Source organism: Populus trichocarpa, chromosome 9 (genome assembly GCF_000002775.5).
Source record: "Populus trichocarpa isolate Nisqually-1 chromosome 9, P.trichocarpa_v4.1, whole genome shotgun sequence".
Classification (NCBI taxonomy): Eukaryota; Viridiplantae; Streptophyta; class Magnoliopsida; order Malpighiales; family Salicaceae; genus Populus; species Populus trichocarpa.
In genome coordinates, this window is record NC_037293.2 from 6,598,306 (window position 1) to 6,623,813 (window position 25,508).

The window sequence follows — 25,508 nt, forward strand, 5'->3', positions numbered from 1 at the left end:
TGAGAATATATGAAGGAAAAATCCTGAAACGTGTTTATTTTAAGAAATATGGTAATATATTATTGGTTAAAAATATAAAAAATAATACTGCTATGTAATTTAATCACGACAATGGAGTAGTGGCAACACGACAATAAAATGCATAGCAGCAGTGGTGAAGATGGCAAGGTGATAATTGGTATATCGCTAAAAATAATGATAAATCAAAGTTTATAGTATTTCACAATAATAATGACTGTGGTGAAGAAGTGGTTGATTTTGAAAGTATGGTTGGAGTTATTTTTTAAAGTGTTTTTTACTCGGAAATATATTAAAATAATATTTTTTTTAAAAAAATATTTTTGATATCAGCGCATAAAAATGATCTGAAAACTTTAAAAAATATTAATTTAAAGAAAAAAATAAAAAAAATTTAAATTTTTTTAAGATATTTTTAAAACACAAACAATCATACCTAAATAAAAATGACAATTGCTTTAATATGGACGATAATAATAAAGGCGAAGAAGCGAAATGAAAAGGAGATGAAAGGGAGATTATGTTAATTAAAATGGTAATTGAAAATTAGTGATAACGTAACGTATAAAAAGAAAAATTAAAAATTAAAAACTACTTTCTGTTATTTTTTAAAACTTATTTTATTTTTTAAAATTATCCATAGAAAAATAAACACAACAATGCAACAGAATATATTTCTACTTTCTTTTTTTTAAAAAAAAACAAAAAACCAAAGCAATATCTAACAAGAACTGGAAAAAAAAAAAAAAGGACTCCTTCAAGAAATCAATTACGAAGCCCAAGCCCAGTAAAATTGGGTCTCTACAAAGCAAAGCAATTAAAATAAAAAGGGAGAAATTTCGCCGCCTCTCAGCCACTTCCTGAGTTGTTAGCCCTCCTGCTAAAACCTCAGCCTCTCTCTTTCTCTCTCTAAAACCCTTCCCCTCCCCTCCCTCTCTCTCCACATTTCTACTAACATATACTTGCACGCGCTCACCACCACCAACAATATACCCACGTGTGTATCTGCTTGCTGATATAGAGCTACGATTTGTTCAAGCTTTTTTCGTCACTTAATTGGTAATAATAATAATCAATGAAGTTCGAGTCTTTTTGTGTTCTGGTTCCTTTCCTTTGCATTTTGCATGTTTTTCCACGAACCCCTTTTCTTTTATTGGTCGTGATTTGTTTGATATTTCTGTGTGTAGAATTAGTGTTTAGAGGGCAAAGTTTTGATTTCTGGTTACGGAATTTGATTATTTTAATTCTTAATGTAACCTGAAATCTGTTGTATGTATTATCGGGCTGTGAATTAATTGATTTTTATGTTTATCGACACGGGGGTGCGATTGTGGCGTTTCTTAAAACCGGTCTCACAGTTTTAATCTGAAAGTGAAAATAGAATCATCAAAGTGAGTTGATGCCACAGGATTAAAGTTTGTTTACGAGTGTCTGTTGCTTCTGCGATAGACACTGTAACTTAATGGCTGCTTTAGTTCATTTTTTAATGATTGAAACTTGAAAGTGCCTTTTGGCTTTTAAGCTACAAGGTTTGAAACTGATCGAGTGCGTCTCTGTTGAGTTGGTAATCTTGTTCTCTGGCTCTACATCAGAAGCTTTCCAAGATAAGTAAGTGGGGGAATATTGAAAGTCTCACATCACTGTTTTCTAAATGAAATATGCATTCATTTATATGCCAGAGTACTTACAGATGCGCACACACAGACATATCAATGAATGACTGCATTCTCTTGTGGGTATTCTGACTCTTTGATATACTGATAGTGTTTCCATTTATCGCTGAACCGGATAGTTTCTTTTTGAAAGCTAGTGAACCCTGTTAAAGTTTTTGACCTAGGAGGTGAGAATGGCTGGGAAATCTAATAAAGGGAGGAACCGGAGAGGATCCAATAGCACAACAAATTCTTCAGAGCCAACAGCGTCATCTGATGCTCCTGTGAAAGATGACATAACCGCTTCTGAAGCTGCTTCAGAAGTTGGTGTAGCTATTGTTAATGGAGCACCAGCTGGGGGTGAACCTGCTAATGGCACCTCAGAGATAAAGGAGTCTGAAACAGCAAATTCTACGAGTGAAGCAAAGCAAGGTTGCCTTCATGATAGTTATTTTTTGCTTTCCAAAATCTCATTGCTTTCCACCAACAGCTTGGTTTTGTAACATTACTATTTATGTGCCAACCCAACTTAGAAAAATGACCATGCCAATCATTTGTTGAACTTGAACGTAATTAAATGCTGCATTGCTGGTTTGTAATCTTTGTCTTATGTTTTGTCACACCTCTCATGTTGTGTTTTCCCTGTGAGCGCAGGTGATCTTCATCTTTACCCCGTCTCTGTCAAAACACAAAGTAGCGAGAAGCTTGAGTTACAAGTGAGCTAAGTTGTTCATTAAAATAATGTTATTGTTTGACAATTTCAATGGGAATGATACTTGTGCATTTGATTTACCCTCACAGTACCTTTTTTTCTGTCCCCATTCTGCAACACAAGTTTTTTTTGTCAACAAACTAATTACCTCTAGTTTTAAACATGCTCTTTCTCTTGGCACGCCATTTGCTTATTCACGTCAATCAAATGATAAATAATAAACAATCGCAGTTGAACCCAGGAGATTCCGTCATGGATGTAAGACAATTCCTTCTCGATGCTCCCGAAACATGTTTCTTTACATGCTATGACTTGTTGCTGCACACAAAGGATGGTTCAACTCTTCAAATAGAAGATTATAATGAAATATCTGAAGTAGCTGACATTACTTCTGGTGGTTGCTCCTTGGAGATGGTTGCTGGTCTGTTAGCATTACTTGTTCTTTTGGTAGTAGAGATCCATTTATGGACACTTCTAACATGGAAACTTTATTGGCAGCACCTTATGATGATAGATCGATCAGGGCTCATGTTCACCGCACAAGAGAATTGCTTTCACTTTCTACACTTCATGCTTCATTATCAACGTCCCTTGCTTTAGAGTACGAAAAAGCACAAAACAAAGCTCTTGGTTCAGGTGGCTTGTGATATTCATCCTACAATCATTCTCCTCTAATTATTTATGAAGTAGTTCTTAACACTTCATTTAATGCCAAAGGTGTTTATACAGTGCATTTCACTTTAATGTAGATACTGGAAAAACTGAGGTCCCTGAGCTTGATGGTATGGGATTTATGGAGGATGTTGCAGGTTCGGTTGGTAAATTGTTGTCATTCCCAGCAAAGGAGATCATGTGTGTGGACAGTATTATATTTTCATCCTTCAATCCTCCCCCAAGCCATAGAAGGTTTGGCCCTCTCACTCTTTCTCCTCTTTGACTATTGCGCAAATAATTTGACATTTCCCTTGGAATGTGTTTTGGCAAAATAATGTTTTCTTGGTTGCCTCTCCAGGCTCGTTGGGGATTTGATTTATTTGGATGTAATAACATTGGAGGGTAACAAATATTGTATTACTGGAACCACAAAGATGTTCTATGTCAATTCAAGCACAGGGAATGTCCTTGACCCAAGGCCAAGTAAAGCTACCTCTGAAGCAACTACCCTTGTTGGACTCCTGCAGAGAATCAGTCCCAAGTTCAAAAAAGGTAAAGGGAGGTGATTCAGAATTTATGGTTTATTGGGGCTTGAAGTAGATTTCTTAGTGCTGACTTTTGAATGATATGTTTCCCCACGTGTTCCTGTTTTGAAGCTCTTCGTGAAATTTTGGAGCATAAGGGCTCTGCACACCCTTTTGAAAATGTTCAATCTCTCCTGCCACCTTGTTCATGGCTAGGATTATACCCAGTTCCTGGTAAGTGTAACTTTGAATATTCGTGCAATTTAGTCCTCATGAAGTTGCGAAACCTTGCTGTGTTAACTTGAATGAACTCCTTTTCCTTGCAATTTCTAGAATAAATCAACTCAATGTATTTTGGCTTCTTCGAGATAAGGCCTGAGCTGTAATTCTAATTTTGATTAGATTTTTTTTCGTTGCTCACTCTCAAACTCGTCCAGTGCCATCCAAGCTTCAAACTCTTCCTTCATTTATATCATTCTTTTGTTCATTTAGTAACGCGGGGGGAGGGTGTTATGGTGGTGTAGCTACATTGAAAACATTGCAGTGCAAGAAATGGGAGGGATGATTAGAGAACAGAGAGATGAAAAAAGGCAATTGAAGAGAGAAAATTGAAAGGAGGAATTGTAGTTCGAGGAGAAGAGAGCTTTTCTTCAGAGTCTGATCAGTTTTCACCCACTTGGGAGCCATCCTGTTTTACAGCAACAAGTCTTTTCAAGCTTAACAGAAATAACAACCAAAAGGAATCAGATAAAATCAACCTTGCCCTGTATCTCCTTACACTTCTTTTATCAGTCTTTATTTGTTATTCCTACCATAATTTTTAGATAATGCTTTTCTTAATAGATTAAATTTGGAAAAAAATTACTTATTTAGGTCCCATGTGATTTTGTCTTCTTTCAGGCCTGAAATGTAAGAACAGTCTGCTACAACTAATTGATTGTTCTGGAAAAGTTTTTGTTTTGAGAAGATAATTAGAACTTCATTTAGTGGTGAAATTTTATAATAAATATATTGACATGTGCTACTAAAATGAAGATCAAAACAAAACAAAGAAAATGGTTTTGAAGTACCAATTCAAGGCACTGCAGCATGTTATAGATAGCATGGAAGAAATATGCACCTTCATATGAATCGGCTACTATCCATAAGAATGACAAATCTGTGGAACTTCTAGGTTCGTTTGACATTTCACCCTTATGAGATTCATGTTTTTTTGTCAGACCACAGACGTGATGCGGCCAGAGCAGAGGATGCACTGACTCTTTCATATGGTAGTGAGCTGATTGGCATGCAAAGAGATTGGAATGAGGAGTTGCAATCCTGTCGGGAGTTTCCCCATTCAGCTCCTCAGGAAAGGTATATTTGTCATCTGTTCTAGCAACTTTATAAAGTTATGCATGTTGTGTGCTGTTTTGTTTCTTCAACGTACAATTCCTTTATATAATTTCATCCCCTATCCCTTATCAGGAATTTTTTGTTGCAGGATTTTGCGTGATAGGGCTCTCTACAAAGTAACTTCGGACTTTGTTGATGCAGCAGTTAAAGGTGCTATTGGAGTCATCAACAGATGTATTCCCCCCATAAATCCAACTGATCCAGAGTGCTTTCATATGTTAGTGGGACCTTTAAAAATTCTGAATTTCTATTCCATCCTCATGAGAAGTCAATGCTATTTTTCTTTGGTTGAGCATTGCATGATATAATTCTGCATCATTTTTTTTTTAATGGTGATGGGCTATGCTAGCCAAAATGCTATTTCTTTGAGAGGTTTGTGATCATCATTAAACCTTTTCATAATAGCTTGTTCTTGTTTATTCTTATTCTAGGTATGTTCACAACAATATATTCTTCAGTTTTGCTGTGGACGTGGACCTTGAACAGCTCTCCAAGAAATGTAATTCAGATACTAGTTCAAAGACAGAGAACACCAGTTCTTCAATTAATTCATCTGAAAAGGTCACCAGCGATTTGCATGGGGATGGTGGAATTGCCAATGGGGTGAAATCTGATGGATCAACCGTTGAAGTGGTGGAATTGCATCCCGAGTCATCTTCTGAGCCGCAGTTGGCCGAGAGTGAACAAGCTACATATGCGTCGGCAAATAATGATCTGAAAGGCACCAAAGCCTACCAGGAAGCTGATGTCCCTGGTTTATATAATCTTGCCATGGCCATAATTGATTACAGGGGTCACAGAGTGGTAGCCCAGGTTTGTATCATAGATGCGACTCACACTCACACTCACACTCACACTCACACTCACACTCACGCTCACGCTCACAACCACAACCACATATACAGAAACACAAACTCGCGTGTGACACTTTAGTCTAACATGTATGCATCTAGTTATCATTGAAATTCTTTTAAAAAGGAATGCAATTTTAGGCAAATTGCCCTTTTTTGTTGCTCGACAATATTGGTAGTCTCCTTTTCCTTTGTCAGCATAAGTTATTTTACAACTTGTTTGCTAATAAAGACTGCTTATCTCTGATATTAGGGGAAAAAAGAACAATATTGCAAATCCTACTCCTTGTTGTGTTCCCTATTGCATTGAACTCCTTGCCTCACTTGACAGCCAGTAGTCATTTTTGTTATTCCTGTCTTTTCTTTCTTAGACTTATTTTTAATGTTTTTGGACATATTATCATCCCACTCTTTTGAATTTTGTTGTAGAGTGTCTTACCTGGCATTCTTCAAGGGGATAAATCAGACTCTCTTCTATATGGTTCTGTTGATAATGGAAAGAAAATATGCTGGAATGAAGATTTTCATTCTAAGGTGAGAAAGAATTTAAGTTATCATGTTATGGGTTGATGGTGATGCAAACATTAATTGAGAATATCTTATATTCAAGGTAGATAGTTTTGTTAATGTTTGTTAATATAAACATCAGCATGTTCTTAGATGTGTATATGAGACACTTATTCATTAAGTACTGATCTTTGTGTGTCTCAGGTAGTGGAAGCTGCTAAACGCCTTCATCTCAAGGAACACACTGTCCTAGATGGATCCGGGGATGCTTTCAAATTAGCTGCTCCAGTAGAATGCAAGGGCATTGTAGGTAGTGATGACAGGTGAGGTGATTGTTTTATTGGGTTATTATCTTTTTAAGTTCTCTTCACTTCTATCATTTTGTAGCCCTTTCTCTTTGTCATCTCTATTGCCTTTGTTTGTTATAGTATACTTAGGCTTGACACTTATAAGGTGACTGGCATCAGTCTGAGAACTGCCTTACTTGACTGCTGATCATTCCGTAGTTGTGTTCTTTTCTCACTAAAACATGAAATGAAAATCAAAGAAATAAATCAGCATCTGCATTGCTGTATACTTCTGTATATTTAATTAACTTTCAGCATCAAACTGCTGTTGGTGTGGAGTGAGGCAGTATCACATTATTATCATCCCCATAGTATTTAATCTTTCTATGCCATTCTTCACCATGTTATTATATGGGTCTTTTGTTTCTTCTATCCAGGCATTATCTACTAGACTTGATGAGAGCAACTCCTCGTGATGCAAACTATACTGGACCTGGCTCGCGGTTTTGCATATTGAGACCAGAATTAATTTCTGCCTTCTGTCAGGTATGTTCTTATAGACAAAATTATGTAATCTTGGGCTTGTTTGCTCATGTTCTTTATTTTTTATTGGAGAAGGCTGAAGCTGTGGCAAGATTGAAGAGTAGACCAAAATCCGAGGGAGGGGCTCACGTGGCTGCAGATTCTACAGAAGTTACTACTGGTGATGAGCAAGTTAAACCTGAGGAAGCTGCAGCTTCCATCAACAATCAAGTAAGCATTGTTTGCTAACCTTTTTCTCAGTTCTGGCTCCATGCTTAAGCTAGCATAAATTGCACTCCATGAGGTTCATGGGATTGAAAAGTGTGCACGTGTGGAGTAATCTGGAGGGTTCCTGTGCAATTGAAATGTTTGTTTTTATTATGGTTGTAAATGCTGCAACATGGCATGATTGTGCCCGAGTGTGGAAATTCTCTTATTATATCTGAAGCAATACATGGTTACAGTAATATGTTCAATTAGGTAACATATGGTTACGGATTTCTTTGGAGGGCAAGTGTAAACTAAATTTTGCAATAAATGCCAAGTGATTTATTGTGATATGTATATGAACTTAACTTTCCCACAATTGTGTGAGCAACCATTTGAATCATGTGGCTCTTTGCATTGGTCACAGGAGATTGCTAAAGAAGGGAAAGCTGACACTGTAGAAGAAAGTGCTCCTGCTCTTGCTGGAAGCTCTGAATCTTGTGAAGAAATACTTTTTAACCCTAATGTTTTTACCGAGTTCAAGTTGTCTGGTGATCCGGAGGTGAACATCTAACCTTTCAGTTTTCTTTTTGTAAATCTCATTGAAGTATCCATTTGAATTTGCTCGGTTTCTGAGTAGTGAACAAATATCTTGGTTACCAATCATGGCCCAAAAGCTGTTGCGGTAGCCACACAGTAACACCAACCAGCTAGGAGTTCATAGTTCTATTTTCATTTCCATTTATCAGGAGATTGCAGCAGATGAAGAAAATGTGAAGAAAGTGGGTTCATATCTTGCAAATACTGTGCTTCCAAAGTTCATCCAAGATCTTTGCACACTTGAAGTCTCGCCCATGGATGGACAGACTCTTACCGAAGCACTACATGCTCATGGAATTAATGTTCGCTACATGGGAAAGGTAAGCATATACGTTTATTTAATGCTCTCTGGCAATTTGAGGTGCTAAGATTCCAACACAATTATTTTGTTAACTGACAAGTTTTGTAGTTCAACTTCAATTAGTGATCATGGAAGTCACTCTTGTCTATTATTTAATGTGTGTTCTGTTGGGTAGCATTTGACACAAATCGATGATTTCTTCAGGTAGCTGAAGGGATAAAACACTTACCTCATCTATGGGATCTTTGTTCCAATGAGATTGTTGTCCGGTCTGCAAAGCACATCCTCAAGGTGATCACCTTTAACTGACCTCCTTAAATGCCACAGATTGCTTTGGAATTTTCTTACATTTCTTTGTTCTATTTTTCGAATAACTTTTGAAGGTCTTTAAATTAATACAATACGTATTACATGTGCATGTTGACAGCATTTTCTGTTGTGTCTTGGCAAATGGGCTGCCCAGTTTCCTTAGAGAGGCATTTTGTACTTCTCTGAAGTGTTTTTTAGGATTTTATTGTTCCAGTTAATCACTAGTTAGATGATATCTGAAACTTCTAATCATGGAATTATTTAGTCAGTCCAGGTCAGGCATCTAACCTTCAAGTGATTAAGTTGCTTGTGCAAACCTGTTTGGGACCCGAAGTAGCTCTGACACATTCTTTTCTAATGAATTATATTTGCGTCCGCCATTAATTGGCAATAGATCTTTGATGCAAATTGTGGAACAATGCTATATGTTCTGTACTGAAGAACACAACCTGGATGCATTCCAAAAAAAAAAAAATACCACAATTAGATCATTGGAGGGTTCACTGATTTAATGGCTGAATTTTTTCGTGACTCCAATTTGAGGAGTCTCCGGTAGACTGGGCTTATTCTTAATTGCATCTCATTTGATATTCAAATTTAACTTCCCTTTTCTAGTTATGGGGATTGGTGGCTGTTTTGGTGCTATCAATTTTATCATACATGGGAAAGTGCAACCAGCTCTTATTGTGTGTAATCATAATAAGAAATTCTGATTTTTTTATTGGCATTTGCAGAGGGTGCTTAATATGAAAAAGTGCATGCGCACAGAGAAATATATTGTCCTTTAAACTTTTGCGTCTGGTACTAAGTAATTGTCTCTCCCACCATTTTTCTGGTGATGCAGGATCTTCTCAGGGATACAGATGATAATGATCTAGGGCCAGCAATTTCTCATTTTTTCAACTGTTTCTTTGGAACTTGTCAAGCTGTTGGCATAAAAGTTTCAGCTAATGGTCCGCATTCAAGAGCAGCAAAGAAAGTATGTCCACAAAAGATTAATAGTCATAGTTTTTTGGTTACTGTATTATGCATTATATTTGGTTCTAAGATGTTATCAGCTACTTCTCAAGGCCCCATGTGCTATGTTGACCATACCATGTCACAGATTTGATAGGTCAAATCTCACAGGGAGAGGAAGAGTTGTCTAAAAGTTGAAATATGTTTAATGCTATAGAGACTCTCTCACATCATTGTTTATTTGACTGGTTTCTTATTTTGAAACACTTACAGGAACAATCTGGCAATCAGTCTTCAGGAAAATCCTCTAGGGGACAAACAAGGTGGAAAGGAGCATCTGCAAGAAAGAACCAATCCTCATATATGAATGTTAGCTCAGAAACTCTATGGTCTGACATTCAGGAACTTGCAGAGCTCAAATATCAGGTATCTTATTCCATTACGTGGGGTATATGCACTACAGGAATAATCAGAGATTCTCTGGAAGTTGAATTAGTCCATTTTATTACATTGCTATCTATTTGTCATATGGGAAACATTGCTACCATATCATTTGTGTGGGGTCCCTTATTCTATTGCCTCTGCTAAAATAAAACATTTAAGTGATCTTCTGCACTGTAGCATATCCTGAATCTAATGTTCTTCTGTGTTTAGTTTGAGTTACCAGAGGATGCGAGGTCACAAGTGAAGAAAGTCTCGGTTATTCGGAATCTGTGCCAAAAGGTCAGCTTCAGTTCCTATCTCATCCATTTATATTGATACAACTGTATTTGTATTTTTGGAGTTTTCACAATGATTGATTTGTGGTCAATGTCTTTCTCATCCTGTGATGCCTGGAACAGTGCTTTTTAAAAAAGTATATGTTCAGCAGTGGCCATAAATACCCATGCTACTTATTTCCTCAACCAATCTGACTGTTGTTTCCTTTTTACTGTTTTCTTGAAAGAAAAAAAAAGAGCTCGTGTTTGCCTTTTTGGATGCTATTTGTAATTATATTCTGGTAGTTCAGAATAGACCAATGAATTTCTTTTTGGCTTGTGGTTGACATTCTAAATGGTTAATAATTTTTCTTTTTGTGGTTTCCATAACAGATGGGCATTACCATCGCAGCTCGCAAATATGATCTCAATGCTGCAATGCCATTCCAACTGTCAGATATCTTGAATCTCCAACCCGTGGTAAAGCATTCGGTTCCTCTATGTTCAGAAGCTAAGGATATTGTGGAAACCGGAAAGGTTCAACTAGCTGAGGTATGCCCTAGACATGCTCATTAGTGATCTCACATGACCATACCGTGTTGATCATCAAGAATTAAAATTTGTTATTGGATAATGTTTCTTCTAGGACAGGTATAGGTTTCAGCTTCAAATTTTATTTTTGGTAAAGACAGTATCTGCAAAATTGGAGTATCATTCATGGGTAGCACTATTTTCAAGTAGAATAGCCTTTCACGTTGGCAAGTTGCAAGTCTATCATATGATCTTTGACTTTGTGGAATGTAAAAACATGTTGGAGTATATGCTATTTGTTTCTTGAACTACATTAGATGGTTATTACGTACTGTTTCTTTCTTTTGCTTCAGGGGATGCTTAGTGAAGCCTACACGTCATTTTCCGATGCATTTTCCATTCTTCAACAGGTCTGTCATTCTTTTTTTCTTCATTCAGTTAGGAAGTGTCTGAGATACATATCTTGACCATTTTGTATCGTGTTTTAGGTGACTGGTCCAATGCATCGGGAGGTTGCCAACTGTTGTCGGTAGGCATCATAACTCAATAACCAAACTATGCTGGGTTTCTGATTCTGTTTCCTAGGAACATGTAAAATTATGCTTATTTTAACTATTTCAGGTATAAATTAAAACTGCAATGTCATCTACAATAATTCGACCAACTTCAAATTCTGGTTACAAAGCGGTTCTCTGTTAATTTCATTTGCACTTGACCTCAAATTTTCAGGTACCTGGCCATGGTTTTGTATCATGCTGGTGATATGGCTGGAGCAATCATCCAACAGCACAAGGAGTTGATCATAAATGAACGTTGCCTGGGATTAGACCACCCCGACACTGCCCACAGGCATTATTTCCTTGTCACTGTGTCCTTGACATTAAGTTCCTTTTCTTTGGTGGTGTTATTTTGCTATGCACTGACAATTGTCTGGCATAATCTGCATTCTTGATCTTTGAAAATTGAGATATCTTTGTTTAAATTGCTGTAATTAACAGTTATGGAAACATGGCTCTCTTTTAAAATTCGGTAGGTTGAATTGCTGGCTCACTGTGTGTTTTGCAATTATGCAGTTATGGAAACATGGCTCTCTTTTACCATGGACTAAACCAAACAGAACTTGCATTGCGACATATGTCCCGTGCGCTGCTCTTACTGAGTTTGTCTTCTGGGCCAGACCACCCTGATGTGGCTGCAACCTTCATTAATGTTGCAATGATGTACCAGGACATTGGAAAGATGAATACAGCTCTTCGCTATCTGCAAGAGGCCTTGAAAAAGAACGAGAGGCTTTTAGGAGAGGAACATATTCAAACTGCTGTATGCTACCATGCTCTTGCAATTGCATTTAACTGTATGGGCGCGTTCAAGCTATCACACCAGGCATGTTTTTGCATGACATTTCTTTAGCATTAATTTATTCTGATATAAAGGAAATACACATTACTGAATTAGCTTTTTCTTGTGCACAGCATGAGAAGAAAACCTATGACATACTTGTCAAACAGCTTGGTGAGGAGGACTCAAGGACTCGAGACTCCCAAAACTGGATGAAGACATTTAAGATGCGAGAACTGCAGGTTGATGCATAGTGTTACAAAAATGTTCTCATTTTTCTGTCTCTCAAGTTTTCTGAATTTCTAATTTTTCTTTTACTGATGAATGCACAGAAGCAGAAAGGTCAGGCATTGAATGCAGCTTCTGCTCAAAAGGCGATCGATATATTGAAGGCAAGTGTTATTTACTTTTTCTTTGATTAAATCTGATATGATTAATTGATATATGGATATGGGCATTTTGTTATTCTGTGCTTGTGGAAATGGTTCCCCATAACAATGCAGGCATTAAGCGTGCCCAAGTAGTTGTGCTGAAAAACCTTGTGTGTTCTTTCATCTCTCTTTGTTTTTCTGATGCATCTTTAATTACATGAATAAATTTAATTAACTAGATGTAACTGTCTGTAAATATGGCATGTCCAAGTATATGTTTCTGAAGTCTCTTATGTAACTGTCTGCTGGTGTCTATTGATGATCGGATTTTCTGACATTGATTTGTGTGGCAGGCTAATCCTGACCTGTTGCATGCATTCCAAGCTGCTGCGGTTGCTGGAGGATCTGGATCTGGGAGTACCAGTGGTTCCATGAACAAATCCCTTAATGCAGCTATTGTTGGTGAGACACTTCCACGGGGAAGGGGAGTAGATGAACGAGCTGCTCGTGCAGCAGCAGAAGTTAGGAAGAAAGCAGCTGCTAGGGGGCTCTTGACTCGTCCACATGGTGTTCCTGTTCAAGCTTTGCCACCTCTCACTCAGCTCCTCAACATCATTAATTCAGGGGCAACTCCAGATACAGTCAACAACGAGGAAGCAGCAGGTGGAGTGGAGGAAACTAATGGACAATCTTCTAATGACCCAGTAGATACTCAAAAAGACCAAACATCAGGAGGGCAAGATCAGGCTCCTGTTGGATTGGGCAAAGGCTTAGCATCATTAGATGCCAAGAAACAGAAAGCCAAAGCCAAAGTTGCAGCTTAAAGTTTAGAGGCAGAGATTGGATTGATTGGTAGCAAGGCTTAAACTTCTTGCCATCTGTGGGAGAGGCAACATTTCTTAATGAATTTCAGTGGTGACCAGCCATCTACTACTCTTAAGAAACAGGAGGTACTGAGGCGTGCCAAAGAAACCATCTGTATTCCTCTATTTGCCCAGTAAGCAAGCTCTTAGATATAATCGAGGTAGCGCGCATGGGTATCGTGAGGTGTGTGACATGTTCTCATGTAGGCACACCAAATAAATTGGTGATTAATTTTCCAGCCAGTTAGTTCTGTAACTTCAACTCAAAATTAGTTTTGTAGTTGATTTTGTAGGCATTTTTGTTTTGATTCAGTTCTTGAATTCTTTTTTTTTTTTTGATATTTTAAATTTATGTTGTTTTCAATGGTGGCTTGCTATTGGCTCCTTTGTTTTGTAAGGGACAAGGGATTGTTACTGATTTCACATGTCAGTGAAAATATTTTTTCTTTTGCTTTAGTAGCCTTTTAATGGAAATTAACAGAGGCCATTGCTGTTGCTGCACTGAAATATTGAAAGATTAATAGCCCGCGACTAATTTTTTTATTACATACATTTGTATATATATAATTTTTTTCATAATTACCGTAACTTTTCCCAAGTATTATGAAACTTCGAGATCAACTAAAAGTTCTAAAATTTAACAGTTTTACTGTAACAATAATATTCATTTGAGCAAGAGAGAACAACTCAAATCACGTGTGTAACGCATGGCATACCTAAACCTATTATTTACACCCTTGAGTTTTAGATGTAATTTGAAATAATAAAAAGATTTAATATGACCATAAAATATTAAATCAAATAAAAAAAACAAATATGACCGTATAGAGCGGGACTCACAAGAGATGAATTCATGTGCCTGGCGCTTTGACTTGAACTTGATATCTGGGCTTTTGGTTCTCCCTGAAACGATCTTGCTGCGTTGCTGCTCTGCAAAATCTAACTCTCTTCTCTACAATGCAACAAGCAAAAGATGTTGGGTGGGAAGTGTTCTCGTGCTTGGGAGCGGTGTCAAACTTTTGTCAAACGTGATGGTTTCGTTGAAACCTTTGCAAACTGCCAGCGGGTAACATCCAGCTGAATTGAATTGGACGCAGGCAACAGCTAGCAAGGGCATGGGCTCGTTTTACCACCCCACCAGGCTGGCGATGCACTAAGGTGCCTTCATGCAATCTATCATCGGCTCTGAAGGCAGTTTCTCTGATAACTCAGGCAACGCCCCTCGTATTGGAATTTCTCCCAGTTCTCTTCTTATAAAAGATCCATCCTCTCATGGCTGGCTATCAGGCAAAATATGCGAAGAGCACCAGATGAAAATTCCAATACCTGGTTTTTCGCTGTTCTTCGAGATTTTTCTTTTCCCAGGCCTAGATTTGATGAATGACAATTAAGAAAGGGAACAGAGTAGTTCAGCAAAAGTCTTCAGCAGTTCTTTGGAAAACTAAAGTTAAAAAAAACGACTCGAATTCTAAAAACATATCGTTAAGTTCCCTAAGGTTTTCATTTACAATTTTTTCATTGTTTTTCAAATGATAAAAAAATCAAATGATACAATATTTTTCTTTGATATACAAATACTATTTTGTAATGTAAGACTTAAGTTTTTTTTTCTTTTTTACATTTTCATATCTTGTTAGCGTCATAATTTCATTTTTTATTATAAATCTAGTGTACTTTTTTTAGTTCATAAATATACCATTTTTTATGATAATTTTTAAATTGATCGGAAAAAAATAAATAGATTATCACAAATATAAAATATTAAAATAACTATTATAAATTATAACTTTTATGAAAATAGTAATAATAAAGTTTTTTTTCTGGTGAAAAAAATTCTTCTTCATTCTCAACAAATAAACATTTTTTTTTAATTTTTATATAAAAAAAAAAGTGAAGAAAGCTATATAAAAAAAAAGGAGCTTTTCTGTCACAGAAAAACCTCTCATTACAAACAGATAACCCATTTAATCTCCTAATGAAGCCAGAATTAAATTATCCCAACAGCTGAATCTTATCACTTACTATGCAGAAGAGCGGGCAAAGATGCAGCTAGATACATTTACACAACATAAAAATGGGTTCCCTAACAACGAATAGCAAAAATAATTGGCAACGCCAAATTAGAACAAGCAGGGCGCTATAAAATCAGACAAACCAGTCCTGTTATATCTACCACCAAACCCACACAACGTGCAATCTATGCTCGATGAAGGTGTGTTCCATTTCTTATTGAATTGCGAAAAAGTTGAAATTAGCAAGTGGGAAATAATTCAAGAATTAAACCTTTCGGAGAACGTGCAGCTGATGATAACGCATTTTCCAAACAGGAAAAAAATAGCCTTCATTTTCTCAAGACCATATCCGTCAGAACAAACGAGTTTCTATCACAGATAAGTAAACGGGGAGTAGAATACTCTCAAGTCTCAGCTTCAAAAGGTCAACGATGTTAACATGTAAAATATAAATCAGCAAGTGTTTCCACAAGCTTGACATCTATTTAATGAAATGCCGAATCCATAGGTTCACCCACATAACAATCATTGCAGTAATTCATCCAAAAAAGAACCAACCATTGTAGTACAAAGTATAATTATATACAAAACTAAGCTATTGAAATTGAAAGCGATCATTTTGTCTCAGATGGGGTATCATGCGATGGTCGATTTGGTGGGGAAAAATGTAACCTTCCAGGATAAATAAGAAGTCAGACCCATCTCAACATTTCTCCTACAAAACTCTGAAACAGGTCGGTTATTACAATTGATCTTTTTCCTATTCTTTATCATTCTCTTTTGTTGAATAATCTTCTTCTAAGCAATAATATGGGACGATCACGAGAAAAATATTACCATGGCCTCACCCAGATGCTCCAGCAGCACGTTTGTCACATTCACCTTGTTCTTCTTTGGCAAACTCCTCAATCAATTCACGCTGTCTTGGGGTCAAAGTCCTGTAGCAAACATATTTTCTGTAAGGCATTGTCTATAACATAAGGAACTATCCGGCCAAATAGATGGCTATATTTACAATATATATTGTGTTAGTCCATATGAACCCTTTGTGGATTATGGGCAAAACACAATGACATGGGATAATCACCAGCAAATATCTTTTTTGAAGAAAACATCTCGACATATCATTCATCCATTTCTGGTAGTAGTGGACAGGCAGCAAATACATATAAAAGTTAAGCATAGTGAAATAAACTGACAAAGGAAAGAAAACTCACGTTGGAATTTTGACATTGAAGTGCACAAACTGATCACCAAATGAGTAAGAGGCCCGTGCTTTAATCCCTGTCAGAAAACACCAAGAAGTTCTTCCTTTATTTCAGACAAAGGCAGAGTAGTAGAGACCTACCAAAGAATACAAAACACACAGCACAACTGCACATATGAAGGAATAAAGAACATCACTGAGAAACACAACAAAAACTGCTGAGGCTTTTCCAAATTTATCGTCATTAATTCCATATTTTACAAAAAATTACAGCAGATTTGAATAAGATGTGAAAAGAGGAAACAAAGGCCAGTTTAAAAAATTGGAGTGCAAGTACAAGAAGCCTCAGCAGGGAGTAGTAAAAATTGTTTTCCACAATATTCTAGTTATCCCTCATCATATTGAATACCAAAATGTGCATAAATCTATATATCTTAGGATTATGGCTTCATATAGGGAGTAGTAATTAACCACAAGACCACAAAACTCATATCTTGTAAAGCAAGAGAAAGAAGAAATATATATGCATGTGCGCATGTGTCTGTCATCAGTTATCAACGTGAAACATCTACTAAAAAGGGAATGCATAAAAAACAAAAACCACATGCTTGAAGTATAGATAACCAGAAAACCTTGAGCAGACATATAGCAAAGTAAGATATCTAAGGCAGGAGTAAGGAGAGCAAAAATTGCATTCATCTCACCTTTATTCTTCAGAACCACCTTCTGACCAGGTTGGGTGCCAGGGCGGACCTGAAAATATAAAACATGTTAAGGTGAACAATGACTTGATTTATTTTTTAGCATAATCAAATCAAGCAAAAAGATTACAACCTTGAGTACAACATCTCCTGTGAGAGTTGGAACTTGGATGGTTCCCCCCAAAATTGCCTGCAAAAGAGTAATCGAATTAACTTTTGCATCTGGCATGGATGCTAAATGGGATTTTATGTTACGACTTGTGACTTAGGTATATAACAAAAAAAGCTGCAAGATTTATATGTTTTAACAAGAAGATCATCTGAACTGAGTACTACATTTTGTTTAACAAGTATACAAATAAAGCATTACCCATAACTTAAAATAATGAAAGAATTTGTAAATGAGAACCTTGAAATGCACTGAAACACATAGATAACAGGAATGAATTCTGTTCATTAGAATCTTAGTGTTTTTCTACAACCATGAAAAAAAAAAGTTTTTACCTGGGTAATGCCTAGAACAGCATCAACATGAATGTTAGAGCCTTCTCTTCGGAAAACAGGGTCTTCCCGGACCTGTGGAGGAGGGAGGAGGAAATTCATAATGACTTCAATAACAAAGTGGGATAGATGCAATAGGATCAGGGGAAGTTGAAAAGTATCGGATGGGAACAGAGTCTAAGCACACAAAAAGTAATGAAGCAGAGAGAAAGAATGAAATGGAAGAAAGTAAACCACCTAAAAGCTAAAATTTCAAAGAACAATCAATCACAGTGGAAAAGGACAGCTACAAAAAAATGTTCCTTAAAATGCCAACTTTCTACGTATCCTATGGGGACTTCACTATTTCAAATGTTGTCATTACCCTGCATTAAATCCAGCAGACAAGGTGGATCAATCCTCCATGTCACACTACTCTTCTATTTCTTGATTCCCACATCCAGCTTGCTAGGCAAGCAATGACTATTGCATAACCATTTAAAATCAAATAAGATAACAAAACTCATCCAAGAGTTTGCCAGCAGCACGACAATTTGAAAACTAAAATGCTAGACTTCTTGTTATAATGTGAGAATGCAGTAAGAGTGACAACCATCCATGCAAATCAAAAGGGAAAAAAATCACAAAAAACCATGCCATGCTAAATAATGCCGCAAGAAAATGACCTTGACCTTTTTCTCCATAACAAATTAGAAGAGGACTTGATGTCAAATTACTAATTATTAAAATATTTTTATCTTCGTCGTTAATGCATCGTAAAACATCACACAAGCAAGCAAAGAAATAATTAACACAACATGCAAATATAGCAGCACAATAATATTAAATAAGGAGGGAGTTGAATTACCTTGATTGTAACATAGAGATCCCCAGGTTGATTTTTCTCTGGGTCTGCTCCGCCACTTCTAGGGAGCTTCATAGTCTCATTGTCATCCACTCCTGCAGATGCCAAGAAACTCAAAGTCAGTCAGCAAAACCAGTAAATAGTTCCATGCAGGAAAATGGGCAACCATATCTATAGACCATTTTCACGAATGTTTCCAGAAATCAGAAGTTGAGTTCATTTGAAGATATCACTATATTTCATCCCTAATACATATCTGGATGTAAAAATTAGGACTGGACAGTAATTGATTGTTTAACACAGGGAAAGCGGTGGACAAGTAGCTAGCTTTATCCCCATTTATTGTTTTCTCTGGTTGTCCAAATGGTTCTTGTTTAGAATTGAATTTAGCCTTGCCTAATCATTTTATTTTTTTTTGTCAAAGGAAATATGTCAATTTTGTATATTAGTTCATAAATGGTGTGAGGATCTCAGTGGAGTTTATTTTTCAAAGATTAAATCAGAGCCCTGACTCAAAGCTATCATTGTTTAGGGCTCTTCCATCCCACAAATAGTAGATACCTAGATCTAATGTTTGGCACAAATCTAGCATTCAGTTTTGATTTCTTTAACTTTATGGTTCAGTCTAGCACCCAAGAACTCAGGGTTGAGAGGGACATTGAATTTTATCTCTGGCTTATTTAGCTTCTAACTGCTTTGGGTACCATAAGGAACAGATCTAGAAAAGCATTCAAAGAAACGAGCACATTGTTCCTGTTTCATATGGAATGCCTAATGGAGAGAAAGAGCAAAAAGAACAAAAAAAACTGTGATGTGCCATTGTAAGACCATGTTGTGTGGAGCATGTAAGAGTGCTGGCCAAAGACAGATAATAAGGCCACAAAATCATACAACGTGGGAAATTCAACAAGATGCTTCAAGATCTACAGACAAACCTGTTGGAATGTTCAATGAAATTGTCTTTGATCCTCTCACTACTTTGCGTCCATGGCAAGACCTGCAAAAACTCTGGCACCAAGAGTAGAGAAGCATATGCATTAAATTAAAAGACAAAATCACAGGACTAAGTCCCATTAAATAATCAAATTTTGGAAGAATAATTTAATAAATCACATTAATAGGCTGTCTACTGAAGAACTTCCAGGCTAGCTGTGGTTCATATAGAGGTAAACCATAAACCCACTTTTAAAAACTTCAACAAAGTTGCAATTTCCTTAAATTTTCTTATCGAGAAAGCAAGGTTTCCTAAAGTTTTGATAAAAAAGGTTGCCACAGTACATCAAATCTGCCAGAATGCAGAATTCAGAAGCCAAAATTAATGCAATTATATACAACACTTTAAAATAAAAATTTCTACACTGGTGCCAACGTACAAAGTAATACCTCTTCAGGTTGCTTCATGAAGAAAGAACAAGTTTTATTGCTTCCCAAAATTTTGCTTATAAAAAATCAATATTTCCTAAAATTATTTAAAGACGACTTGCAGAACCCAGATGAAAACAGACATCAAGTACCATACCGAAACAGTTTGCCCAGTTCCGCCACACTGATCACATGTCTGCTGAAAACTGAAAAAACCCTTTTGCGTAGATATCTGCAAATGTAGGAAATGTGATTTGTTACATAGAGAAAACACCCAGTATTTCCAGAATACATAACACCATCAAACACTTCTGCAAGTGAAACTAACCACGCCTCTGCCTTTACAGCGTTTACACATTTGAGGTTTTACTCCTGGAGGAACACCTTCTCCACCTGGGAAAATGAAAAAAAAAATCAGACTAGGCCCACTCTCTTAAGAAAATACAAGAGGAGAGCTACAGTTATGAACTAACAAATCCCCCCAAAAAAGGGAAAGCTTAAGTTGTGCTGTTTGTGAATGCTATCAAGTGAGGAAAATAACCATACCACAAGCTTCACAAGCCACATCAGTCTGAAATGTAATAGTTTTGGTGCATCCCTGAACAGCTTCCATGAAGGAAAGTTCAATGGAAACCTACACATGATGGTTTTAAAAAGAAAATGGAAGTCAAAATTAACTCTAGACCAAAGGAGAGAGCACCAATCAACATGAAAGGAATTTATAAGAACCTTGACATCTTGGCCAGCAACATTCTGTCTAAATATATTGCTGAATATCTGATCTCCATCAACACAAGTGGTGGCATCATGCACATAAAGACAGCATGTTAATTTCAACTATGAAAGTCAAATGTTTAAAAGACCCCCCCCCACCTGAAAAAAAAGTTACTAGCAAATATATTTCTCCTTTTATTGCATTAAACAGCCGTTTTGTGGAAATTTTATAAGAAAGCATACTACATAAAGTCTTATACTACAAAGCAGCAACAACAGTTTAATTGCGCTGCTGGCTTAATTGTTATAGAGGCATAACAATGACAGCCTCGCTCATCTCAGCCAACAATTTCAATTTCAACCCCAGTAGTTTGCAACTCCATGGAATGTAAGCTCTTGCCCTAAGAAAAAGGCCACCCTTATTTAATTTAAGCTTCAGAAATGAGGAATTAAACCATGAGATAATTCACAGTTGAAGAGAAACTATTGAGTTTGAGAGAATCAAAACAAAGAAAAAGGAGCTAGAGAGTAATTACATCTTCCATTCTGAAGAAGTCACCAAATGGACTCTCAAATCCTGGTCCACCGGGCTGATAATTATCTTGGTTTTCAAATGCGTCATGGCCTAGCTATAAGTTTGCAAATATAATGCAAATCAGTACAGATATAAACAGATGAGGGACATTGATTTATGTATTGTATAAAAAAGAGCTTGCAATGAAGAGAATTTCAATGTATTCTTTGGATAGAGTGCCTTCAAAAAAGGGAAAAAAAAAGGGGCAGAGATAGAGAGAGAATATAGCAGATGTATGCATGCAAAGGTTGGTGTTCTTTTTCACTTAAAAAATATAGTTTGCAAAGTATGTGAACTTCATACCCTAACGGGATCTTACATTCTTTTAGTGAAGGAATGCAGGCCAAAATGAATAATAAAATTTAAAGACAACAAGAGAATATTCACATATTGTATAGAATAGAAAGACAAGCACACGAGAATCTTTAACATACACCACCGAGAGGGTATGGTTTCAAGTAAACTGAGCAAAAAGAATGACCTTACCATGTGCATGGGTTCCAGTGCATGGAAACTTAAAAAAACAATGTAATTATCCCACTAACTAACCTATCTGCCCACTAAAATCCCCTAATGTTCCAGATTAAGCCCAATTTTCAAGCTAGAGCAGATGCAATTATTCTTCTGCAAGAATGAGATCCTTAATTGTTTTTGTAGTAAGAAGTTAGCAACTCCTATTTGAAAATAAAACTTCATGTGGGCTGGTTCAGAGACAAGGCTTGACAGTTCTCAAAATTACAGACAGAAATTGCTTTCGCAGGTTGACAGTTGACAACTCAAGCAAAATTATCATGGTCAAGGATGCTACAAAACGAAATTCTAGATTATTCTAACAATGACCTATCCACTACAAACTAGAACCTTTCAATTTAAACCATGATAGAGCTTCTGGATGGTGCTAATTAGTTCTTGCCCTGCCTAAACTTTCAATTTTATTTCACCACTTGACCTTATACTAAACATTACTCCAGCGCTCTCACACTACTAGAAGCACCCACCCACCCTCACATAAAAAAAAAACTGCCAGGTGAACACTTTAGCTTGTTCCAACCATGTGGCCTTTTTTTACTTACATTCTCATTTACAAATCCTAAATCTAAAAACATAGCTAAAGTAAAAGTAATTGTTGAGATCGACTAATGAAACTCTGTATAATGGGATTGCTAATTGCATCCCCAGACTATGTATGCAAACAACTACATATGTCACCTTACTCTATTGGCTAATTGTAGTTTATGGATTGGGGGATTTCAACATGCATGCAAGTCATCCCAGTTAAGAGCTATAAATCCTCTTTCAGTTATTGCATGTTTTCAATCATTCATTGATATTGTATGCAACTTGGTCATGAGCTATAAAGGCATTCATTTTCCACTTATTCAACAAATACACAATTAAAATTAAATATGAAACCTGATCATATTGTTCCCGCTTTTGATCATCTTTCAAAACCTGCAACATAACCAACACAATTTATTCATTCAGTATTCTATGTAACTTTGAGGAAGAGGCAAAATTCTGTTCTGCAAAATTTACCTCATAGGCCTTTGAAACTTCTTGAAACTTCTTTTCAGCTTCAGGATCATCTTTGTTTGTATCAGGATGGAGCTTCTTTGCCAGCTGCAGGGTGGCACTAAAGTAAAATCAGAAAACATAAATAAAGCTTAAAAAAAAAAGTTGTCAAGTAACAGCTGCATTGTTGCAATCTTATCACGATACAAAGTTAAAACATGAATGCATGGACCAAACACCCAAATTACAGAAAAAATAACGCAGGAGAGTTGCAGTATTTGTGCTGAAATATGCAATGATTAAGACAGGTAATGAAGAGAAAACCTACCCCATAATAAGCTTTCTTTATATCAGATGCACTAGCATTCTTGCTAATGCCAAGTACATCATAATAATCTTTGGACATATGAGCTGGGCCAGAAAAAAAAAATTAAAACGTACATTGTTAGCTACACAAAATGCCCAGGAAATATTTTAGAATACAAAACTAGTAATTAGTAACATCACAAATGTTGCAGCAATTGCAGTGTCAACAAAACAAAACTTGTACAAAAAAAAAAAAACACAGTCAGGTTAGATTTAAAAAGAAAAATACTAAAAGCAGAGCAAGTAAAATACCAGAGCCATGAATTGACCTCGCAGCACCAAAATTTGCATTTAAAGCTCCCAATAGCAACCAATTTTTTTGGTTAACTGCAAATTTCAAATCACACAAATCAGAACACGCACCCCCAAAAAAAAATTGTTGCAAAGAAAACGAACAGATTAGAGAAACGCATGCATAATTCAGATTCTCTTAAGCTTAATCCACCACAATTTTATAGCTTTTGAAGCCCAAGTCGTTGAAACAACTCAAGAGTCCAAAACTTTAACCTTTCCAGCTAACCAAACAGAGAATCTTAAAACAACCCATAAAATCAAACACGAAGAAAACAAATAAAACAAGTGCAAGCTACCATTTTTATGAGTGTGATTGCCAAAAGACCTAACAGGATTATAAACCCCAGCAGCACCGCTCAATCTCCTAAAACTCCCACTTAGTACACTCTTGTATACCTGCAATTAAAACAAAATTACACAAATTAGAAATGTACATTAAACCAATTCGAAAAGAATTGCAAATAAATAATCAAAGTCATACGGAATCAGCAGAATCTTCGAGGAGGTTGAAGGGGAGAGAACGGCGAGCGAGCCAACCAACAAGCTTGACGCCACGAGACCGAACCATTTGGTGGGTTCTTTACTAGGGTTTCAAAAGTCTTGATTTTTCTAGCAATTTATGTGAATTGGGGAATTATTAGAAAGTTCGGTTCTTTTTTTGGTTTTGGGATTTTTTGGGCGGGGGCTTAAACCCTACAATAGCCCTGGTTTTTTAGATTGGAAAGGTTCTCGGAGTTTGAGAGAGGAAGGGAGAGGGTTGTTTTTGTTGGTTTTTTTTAAAGGAATCTAGAAACTGGAAAGACAAAACCCTACGGCTACGAGGGCACGGGCCAATCTTGTTGGAGACAGGCACCTTTTTGTGGTGCATTTGGTCCCTTCCGTGATACTTTTGTTATATTTTAATCCTTTATTACTCGTTCTGACATCATCATCTTATTTTCTATTTTGTAAACATTTGCTTTTTCTTCATTGAATATAAAATAAATGGTGTTTTTGATATTCTAATATCAAAATTAAATTTTTAAAAATATATATTATTTTAATATATTTTTAGATAAAAAATAATTTTAAAAAAATTACCACTACATTAAATAGGCTGGCTTGAGTATAATAGAAAGCCCGGTAACATTAATTTTTAAGGAATATGTGATGGTTGAAATCTGTTTGAGAATGCGGCATTCTTCTAAATTTTAATTTGTTTTTGTTAAAAATTGTTATTATTTTATATTTTTAGATTGTTTTGATGTGATGGTATCAAAAATAATTTTTAAAAAATAAAAAAATATTATTTAAATATATTTTTAAATAAATAGTATTTTGAACTGTAATCACTATTACAATCTTTTATTTATATATATATATATATATATATATATATATATATATATATATATTAAAGGATCATGATTTGATAGAGGTCCAGGTGCACCAATAAATCTGCTATGACCAACAAGTGTGTTGATATTTGTGGTGCTGTGTGTGTCAATAATCCTTGAAATATTTATTTTATACCTTCAGTTTCTCCTCTTCTTTTTTCTAAATTAGAATTTCTTCTTGATAGTTTCTTTTCTTTGGATTGTACGATTCACATTGTCCGGCGCTGTGTCGCCAGTGGGGTTTTTAGTTGATTTTTAATATAAAATAGAAGGGTATCAATAGTATTGTGGATGCATTTTTTATATTAATAATTTCTTTAATTGAAGATATAAATTTAGTATTTGCACTTAATAAATTTAATTTAAAAACAAATAAACTATTAAATTATGAATAAAACTATTCACGCTGATTGGATATCTAAGCAAAATGCTGACATTCTCATTAAAAAATAAAAAATAAGTATTCATGCATATATTTTACAACATGTATTCTTTTTATTTTAAATGTTTTCTTTTATTTATTTTAAAGGTTAAGTTTGATCGCTCGATCAATGTGATTTTGGTGGTACAACTTGTTAATTTAAAATTTAATAGAAAAGGATCAAGTATAAATTATAATAATTTTTTTAAAGTGAAATTAATTATATAAATGATCGAAAAGATTAATTATAGTTTATAAAATTAAACCAAGCATTTTAAAACAATAGAGAGAGTATTGATGAAAATAAATTTCAATAAAAAATAAAAA

At 35.8% G+C, this 25,508-nt stretch overlaps 3 protein-coding genes across 16 annotated transcripts in view; 1 reads left to right on the forward strand and 2 right to left on the reverse strand.

Moving 5' to 3' along the window:
* Positions 1–25,508, reverse strand: part of LOC7475043 (cytochrome P450 705A5) — a 97,388-nt gene that overhangs the window by 20,639 nt on the left and 51,241 nt on the right. The window lies entirely within an intron of this gene.
* On the forward strand, positions 869–13,753 carry LOC7482282 (clustered mitochondria protein). Of its 3 annotated transcripts, none has more exons than XM_024608500.2 (29): positions 869–1,077; positions 1,825–2,102; positions 2,325–2,386; positions 2,614–2,803; positions 2,881–3,018; positions 3,132–3,288; positions 3,395–3,588; positions 3,693–3,794; positions 4,781–4,916; positions 5,044–5,172; positions 5,387–5,768; positions 6,236–6,340; positions 6,518–6,636; positions 7,038–7,146; positions 7,219–7,353; positions 7,757–7,891; positions 8,079–8,249; positions 8,435–8,521; positions 9,384–9,518; positions 9,770–9,922; positions 10,151–10,219; positions 10,588–10,746; positions 11,079–11,135; positions 11,214–11,254; positions 11,455–11,574; positions 11,799–12,108; positions 12,198–12,305; positions 12,396–12,455; positions 12,788–13,753. In XM_024608500.2, the coding sequence occupies exons 2-29, from the start codon at positions 1,865–1,867 to the stop codon at positions 13,256–13,258; spliced, it is 4,272 nt and encodes a 1,423-aa protein (XP_024464268.2). In that variant the 5' UTR covers positions 869–1,077; positions 1,825–1,864; the 3' UTR covers positions 13,259–13,753. The 3 variants fall into 3 exon arrangements, with proteins under 3 accessions (XP_024464268.2, XP_024464269.2, XP_024464267.2); XM_024608501.2 differs by having other exon boundaries at positions 1,844–2,102; XM_024608499.2 differs by having other exon boundaries at positions 1,856–2,102.
* On the reverse strand, positions 15,750–24,210 carry LOC7454891 (chaperone protein dnaJ GFA2, mitochondrial). 2 transcript variants are annotated; one of them, XM_024609093.2, is made up of 19 exons: positions 23,866–24,210; positions 23,681–23,780; positions 23,343–23,417; positions 23,053–23,135; positions 22,749–22,832; positions 22,626–22,664; positions 21,175–21,267; positions 20,654–20,701; positions 20,471–20,558; positions 20,253–20,317; positions 20,082–20,156; positions 19,498–19,570; positions 18,566–18,657; positions 17,722–17,793; positions 17,351–17,407; positions 17,221–17,269; positions 16,527–16,593; positions 16,147–16,247; positions 15,750–16,034 (listed from the first exon to the last, which is right to left on the reverse strand). In XM_024609093.2, exons 1-18 carry the CDS (start codon positions 23,950–23,952, stop codon positions 16,154–16,156), a joined length of 1,341 nt encoding a protein of 446 aa, XP_024464861.1. In that variant the 5' UTR covers positions 23,953–24,210; the 3' UTR covers positions 15,750–16,034; positions 16,147–16,153. The 2 variants fall into 2 exon arrangements, with proteins under 2 accessions (XP_024464861.1, XP_024464860.1); XM_024609092.2 differs by having other exon boundaries at positions 15,750–16,247; positions 23,866–24,209.

Coding starts and splice junctions, on each gene's coding strand:
- LOC7482282 (XM_024608500.2), top strand. CDS start 1,865: ATGGCTGGGAAATCTAATAAAGGGAGGAACCGGAGAGGATCCAATAGC. Junction 2,804..2,880: donor CTCCTTGGAGATGGTTGCTG/GTCTGTTAGCAT, acceptor CTTTATTGGCAG/CACCTTATGATGATAGATCG. Junction 12,456..12,787: donor AGGCGATCGATATATTGAAG/GCAAGTGTTATT, acceptor TTTGTGTGGCAG/GCTAATCCTGACCTGTTGCA.
- LOC7454891 (XM_024609093.2), bottom strand. CDS start 23,952: ATGGTTCGGTCTCGTGGCGTCAAGCTTGTTGGTTGGCTCGCTCGCCGT. Junction 20,702..21,174: donor ACTTCTTCAGAATGGAAGAT/GTAATTACTCTC, acceptor GATGGAGATCAG/ATATTCAGCAATATATTTAG. Junction 19,571..20,081: donor GAACTGGGCAAACTGTTTCG/GTATGGTACTTG, acceptor TCTTGGTGCCAG/AGTTTTTGCAGGTCTTGCCA.